A 6,914-nucleotide genomic window follows, 5' to 3' on the forward strand; every position below is an offset into this window, starting at 1 on the left:
GCATGGGTGTCCCTGGTGGGTTCTGACCCCTGCTCGTCACGCTGTCACCGGGATGGGCTGATCCATGCTGGGGGCACTGCCAGCCTTCAGACGCCCCGGGCACCCCCAGCAGGCGCGGACAGTTTGTTCAGGGGCAGCTGCTACCCTGGGCTCTGCGTGCAGCTGGAGGTGTGGGTGCTGCTGCTCCCGTCCAGCCACCCCGTTCAGGTAAATGAGGGAAGTTGACTTAAATGCAACTCAGTGTACTCCACTGACGTGTATGTGGCAGGGAGCTGCTTTGCCTCTCGCTGTGTGTGAAGGGAAGCCAATACCATCTGTTCACTGGTGTGAATCAGGCTGTCGGTCTCCAGTGACCATGAGCAGAAGGAGGGTGTGTGTCCACAGTGTGACCTTGGTGCTGGAGCATGGTTATATGGAGTGGTCATTTCCTACGTAGGAAGGACAGTTTTGGAGTAACCAAGAAGCATCAGCAGACTGCCCTGAGGTGTGTAACTAGAAATAAGGGACCAGAACTGACTGAAGGAGTACTTAGTTTGAGCACCAGCAAAATTTTCCTATTCCCATGATCTGTCAGGCTGTAGAAATCCCCCAAGGAGCATTCCCTGCCATGGGAATCAATTGAAATGGAAATGGCAATTACACGTTTGAGAGGAATCTTTCTCTGGCAGAGAGACAGCCAGGCAGCCCAGCCCTCTTTCCTCTCTGATTTAGGTGTCTCATGCCTTTTTTTTTTTTCCCCCCACTCAAACTGCATACCATAGCTGAAGTCTTCAGATTGATAGGAAGTTTTGAAGAAGGCTTTTCCCCTGCTTGTCAGTGTCTAGCTGGGACGAAGTCAAGCCTTAGTGTAGATAACAGCAGTTAGTGCTTCTGGGAGTTGTGCCCATGTTTGGAGATGCTCTGCGTGTGAAAGCAGGCTTGTGCTCTCGCAGGACCTGGTGTCTGCTGGAGCCCGTCCTGCCAAAGCCCAGGCTCTGACTCCAGCCCAAGGAGGAGCCGAGTGGTGTGGCGAAAGCTCTTGTTCAGTCTAAATGTGCTGAAGTGCAGCTTTGGGGGGGTGGAGAGGATGAAAAAAGAAGAGAGGCCATTTAGAAACAGTGCAATTTAGTTGGCGAGTTGCTTTGTTTTCCTTTGGCTGTTGTGTTGGATATTTGTGGTTGGAGAAGAGTTTGCCTCTTCCTTCTGTCGAATCTCACAGTGAAGCTGGAGCTCTATGTTTAACATCGCAAATTCTTGCCACAGGGAAAAATTACTTACAAGGAGAAATTTGTTATCTGAAGTCACATCTTTGTTAGTCATCAGCTTTTTCGTACTGCATTTGATAATCTAGTGAGAAAGAAACAGTCTCTGTTATAAGCGATAGGTTTTGTGGTTTTTCCAGACATGAAAGACACTATGGAAAATAACTGTCTTCCAGTAAATATTGTCAATGAATAAAAAAGAACAAATTCATTGGCAAATATTCTCTAGATTTTCTTTTGTTTTCCATGTCGTTCTTCAAACTTTATGTTGTTTCCATTGGAAGCTACCACTGGGGCCATCACATACAGTAAATTACAAGTGCTGGCTGCAGGCAGGAATGAGCATCTTTTGGATTTTGCTTTTTTAGCCAGAAAAGAAAGAGAGCAGCTGCTCTTAGTGATTTTTTGTTTTCTGTCTCTGCTTTTGCCTTGCTCCACGCCAGTACATGTACCATGCAGTGAAAGGTCCTGTGTGGGTACTGAAGGATGCCACTTCTTCACCCTGCCAACCCTCCGAGCTCCTTGGAAACTACTTCTAATGTAAACATAAAGATGTTGCTCAGTACTGCTAATTTATCACTTCTACCAGATGGGTAGTAAGTAGCCTATTAACATTCACAAAGTGAGTGTCCAATTCCTTCACATTTCTAAACACATCACCCTGGGATTCCTAAAATTTATGGCCTGGAGTTTTCCCATGTTCCGACCCCCTTGGTCCAGCCCTGCGGCTCGCAGAGGTGCGCACTGCCTGGCACGTCACGGCTGTAGGTAGTCGATAGAAAATAAATACCCTGCTCAGGTAGGTTTGGAGGGACGGAGCATAGATTTGCAGGATAGCAATCTGACAGTGTGAACAGAGTTTCTTTCAATTTAATCTCGTGTGTATAATCCAAACCATTTTGATACTCCCAAATAATTCCTGTTGCGCTGAGGAGCATTATGCTATCATGGCTGAAATGGGGATAAGGTCAAATATAAAAGTTGGTGGTACAGGAACAAGGAGGAGGGCTTTATTACTTGTAGGTGTCTTAGAAGATGAGTAGGTTTTTGAGCCGGGTTATCTACCTTCAGTACTGCCATTTTCCTAGTAACACCCCTTTCTCCAGCTCACTTCTTTTCTCCCCCTCCCCCAAATCCCAAGCCCCTTTGTCTGCCCCACAGAACAACTTCTCTGTCTTTATGGGATAATTAGTGTGGACAATTGCTGCTTTTCCCATTGGGTTTGAGGTGCAGTGAGCCATGAAGGAATCTGTAATGACATGAAAAGTCACTGGAGGCGCGGATGGTGGCTGAATAGCAACAGTTACCTCTCTGAATAGATTAAATTTAAAAAAAAAATAAAGCTTTGTGTTCAGCTGGGGGAAGGGAGGATCCACTAATCTTTTTGTACATGACAATGTGTTTTTGTATCTCGGCAGCTCAAGGAAGAAATCAGGCGGGGCTTTGCGGGACTGGAGGACCCATTGGCAGGACTCCTGGACGTGCTGGAGAGCAGCGGTGACTGGAAGGGGAAAGGGCATTCCCTCGGGTATTACATCACCACGGAGTTGCAGCTTTGGATAAAAGAGCATCCTGCTGTTCAACAGGTTAGAAAAAGAGCAAGAGAGCTGGGAGAAAGGAGAGGGCCACTGATTTTAATGTCTCTCAAGTGTCCCCAGTTTCACTTTATTCCATAGTCCAGCGCCTTTTCCGTAGTCTCATACAAACATGGTGTGATGAGGTGTGAAATTTGCACTGAGGTGTTGTTATCTGTTGTATGCTGGCCTGAAAATGAAATAATCCTAGAAGCTGTGATGAGAGAGCTCTGTTTCCCCTTCCAAGCTGGGATTTCCAGCTTTCCAGATGATCCCCTTTGATCAGGCGTTGATCTTGCAGCCTTTGCTGGGCTGGAGGCTTTCCCACTGGAACTCGCATCCCTGCAGTCAGGATAAAACCAACTGCAGTAACCTACTCTCTGCATATTCTTCCAGTTCTGCAAATAGAAGCCAGTTACTGTGTGATTGCTTAACTCCTGCCATATGGTGGGAAGCTTTTATCATCGGGAATGCAGAAAATGGTAACAGTATGACTTTTCAGCAGCTGAATTATTAGCTTTGTAACATTGGGTCATCAGATTATACATCCTAATGTTTACCATTCTTTATGCCTTCATATATTCTGACCTCCTGAAATGTTCTCTTTTTTGTGTGCTTTTGCCTCTGAAATGCAAGATACTTTTATATTTGTCTTGTTTCATTTCCCATTTTTCCAAATGGCTCTTTTTAGATGCTGAGCTCTGCTGCTACAGTATCTGCAAAGTACAGTGAAGTGCTACTGGCACTGGAATTCCTGTGTCATATGAGAATGATCATGTAGCAACACGAGGATTGATACTTGTGTCTCTGCATCTTGTGACGATGCTTTTGCTTTTCCTGCCCTTCTTGCACCCAGGAGCAAGCCTGGGAATGAAAATTGAATTCTTATGCCTGATAGGTGAGATCTCCCTTGAGGGGAGTTGCTGGATTCAAAGATGTTCAGATGGGAACTAGAGGGGAGAATTTCTAAATAGCTGTGTTAGTAAAAGAGGGCATTTTTCCAGTTTCATATTTTTCTTTTGCACAAGGCCATATGTGTTTTCCAGAATTATCCTGCAAACATTTAGTGTTTTTAAATTGGATGCCGTGAAAAAAATGTGTATCATATTGTTCTGATTTCTGCTTGCAGACTCCGTGGGGAAATTGGAGAATCCCTTTCCAAGGAACTGGCTTATTCCACTGTTTAAACAAGCTGCATTTTCAACTGCCGTTGAATTGTAGCCATCTTTACTAAATCTGTGTTTGATTTCTTTTTTTTTTTTTTGAAGTCTGGCATGAAGCTGAAGAAGCTGCAGGCCCGTGTACTCAGAATACTAGCCCAGTGCCCAGCTAATCTTCTTGACCCTCTGATTAGCATTTACCAGCTCCGTACAGCAGACCGGAACTATTTGCTTGGGCATGTCAGTCATCTTTATCACAAGGGCGATTACAAAGAGGTGGGTCATGTCTTTCAAATAAATTTACCTACTCAGCTCTCTAGTTCTCTCTTAATGTCTGTGTCCTTTTTTGGATGCATTTCAATGTGAATTCTGTTTCATCCCAGCAGCTGCATGCCGTGAATGGTACAGCCTAGCATGGGCTTCCCATGCACATGAGTCCGCTGTGTTCAACCTCATTTTTTCTAATGGCTGAGTACGGAATGCCAGTGAATCCTTCCTCCACCCCTTTTTTGACCTCTGAAAGTAATAGGTTAATAGGGTTTAATTTGGAGAATTTAAGGGGATGGCTGTGTTCTTTTTTGTTTTCCTTGTCCTTGGCAATAAAAGAAGGGATTTTAGTAGTTGGTCATAGACCTGCTGTGCTATCTCCAGTCTGCCTGCAGCGAGGAGGGGTTGGAAAATCTCTGTTCCCATGTGATTACCCTAACCTAAGCATTCTCAGTTTGAGGAGTTTTGAAGCCTCTTTACCATTGAGGCTCATATTCAAGTGGTGTTATTACTCATGTATTTGAGTTTGAGTGGCTGACAGTGGCAGGAGTTCACCAAACCCAGAATTTGATATGTTTTACCCCGTGGTTTACAGTACTTGCAGCATCTCTGGCACCACCATGATGTCTTGGTAGCCCTGCAAGTGTTCTCACAAACAAACTACAATACTACAATACTGCTAATGCTTTTTTTTTTTTTTTTTTTCTCTCTCTAAAGGCAAAAAGCCATAGGTTTGTTTTTCTCAAAGTAAGATGGTTCACTTTGATGGGGTAGAACAGCTTGATCTTGTTTAGCAAAAGAAAAAAATCAAATAGCATTTTAAAAATCCTATTCTTCAATGAAGTCGGATTCCCAAGTGAGATTGTGAAATCTCATTTTTATTGATTTCTTTGAATACTAATCAGTATTTCATATCTGATTAGAAGTTCACAGGTAGCTGCTTGAGACTATTTTGCTCAATAACTTTTTGAAGGTGTTTGAAAATCCTAACAGAAACGTAGTAATTTACTATATTCAAGTGTGATTTTTAAGTTCATAGCTCCAAAGATATTTTTATTGTTATTAGAAATGCGGTTCTTTCTAGATCTGGTTTTGGAAAGCTCTAAACTTTTTTTGGTGGAATTGTTTTTCTGTTCTTTCTTCCGCAGAAAAGCTCATTTACTAGTCATTCCCAGTGTGAAGAACAGGAAACCTCAACTGTTGCTTACCCTCAGCCATAACTTTCTTCCAGTTTTGTTTTGTTGCCAGAAGGATGAATAGAATTATATTCAAGAGTAACAGGAAATCTTTTACTGTCCTTGGGGACTGATCATACCTAAGTTCACAACAACTAACCCCAGAAAACCTGGAACTAGGGCTCTGAGCACTTGCAGCGGACTGCGGTGTGTCTGTTTGTCCGGCTCTTCCCCATCTGTCAGACGGGACCATAGAGCAGATTCACATGGAGGATTGTTGGCTCCTCTGTCTCTCACCTGAAGGGACAGAAATCCTTATAAATCCTTGCTGTCATTATTTATTTTCTTGCTGTATTTACAATAAGACACCAGGCGTTTATTCCAGAGCACGTTATTCCCTTTGCCTGTGTTGATGCATCTCCTGCCGAGGTCTGCGAACCGTGGAGGTCCCAGCTCTGCCCCGTGGGTGACGGCTCCTTTCCCGCTCAGAGGTCTGGAGGAAAGATCTCCTTTAGCAAACGAGATCCCAGAGACCCCTGGGCACGGCCGTGGTGGTTATTTGTTTCTGAAGTGCTTCTGTCCCTCCCTTATGCCTTGTTTTAGGAGGTTGTAGTGAGGTAGGCACTGGCCTCTTCTCTAAAGTAACAAGTGACGGGACAAGAGGAAACGACCTCAAGTTGCACCAGGGGCGGTTTAGGCTGGCTATTGGAAAAAATTTCTTCACGGATAGAGTGATGAGGCATTGGAACAGGCTGCCCAGGGCAGTGGTGGAGTCACCATCCCTGGAGGGGGTCAAGAAACGTGTCGATGTGGTGCTTGGGGACATGGGTTAGTGGGTTGGGTGGGGTTGGGTTGACGGTTGGACTTGATGATCCTGGAGGTCTTTTCTTAATGATTCTGTGATTCTCTGAAGGCTGCAGCAGTTTGTGAAGGGCAGGAGCTGGGGGTTTTGGGGTGCGGGAGTGCTGCCAGCTACAGGGCGTGGGTGTCGGGGGGACAGTGGGAAATCATGGGCTGCGTACAGGCGGTGGTGGGTTTGGTGGATGATGGGCAGGCGCAGGTAACTTTATCCTGATTTAGCAGCATGATGGTGTCTGTGGTGAGGAGGCAGCTGGCGGGAGCACTGGCCAGCGGATGGCACTGGTGCTCCCGTGATGCGGGGGAACAAGCGGGTCCGGTGAGAGGTAAAGGAAAGAGCGGGGACATGTAAGTGGGTTTGGGAGGCATCTGGCCTGTTTGGGGGTTTTATCCATTCCTTTGTGAATGGAGTTTGCAGCTGCTGGAGGAGGATGGCAGCGTGGGGCCTTGTAGGACCGTCAGGAGCTGCGCCAGGGGCTCCTGGGGCTGCTCCTCACGGTGTGAAGAGACAGAAGGGTTTAACGTTCCCGCTCAGGTAGTCTCAGGTGAAATGTGGTGGCGTTGTCCCCTTCTCAGAAGCCCTCCAAAGCCATGGGCTGTGGCTCCGCGCCGCCCTCGCCACGGGCCCGGTGGACCGCT

The 6,914-nt window shown here is 45.9% G+C and overlaps 1 protein-coding gene across 1 annotated transcript in view; it reads left to right on the forward strand.

The window, feature by feature from the left end:
* Positions 1-6,914, forward strand: part of LOC104469021 (exonuclease mut-7 homolog) — a gene marked incomplete at both ends in the record, with an annotated part of 17,728 nt that overhangs the window by 2,053 nt on the left and 8,761 nt on the right. Inside the window, 2 exons of the mRNA XM_010083355.1 lie at positions 2,660-2,827; positions 4,084-4,251. Coding sequence (XP_010081657.1) covers positions 2,660-2,827; positions 4,084-4,251 — 336 coding nt within the window. The remainder of the gene's footprint in view (positions 1-2,659; positions 2,828-4,083; positions 4,252-6,914) is intronic.

This window comes from Pterocles gutturalis, unplaced genomic scaffold, assembly GCF_000699245.1.
Source record: "Pterocles gutturalis isolate BGI_N339 unplaced genomic scaffold, ASM69924v1 scaffold29946, whole genome shotgun sequence".
NCBI lineage: Eukaryota > Metazoa > Chordata > Aves > Pterocliformes > Pteroclidae > Pterocles > Pterocles gutturalis.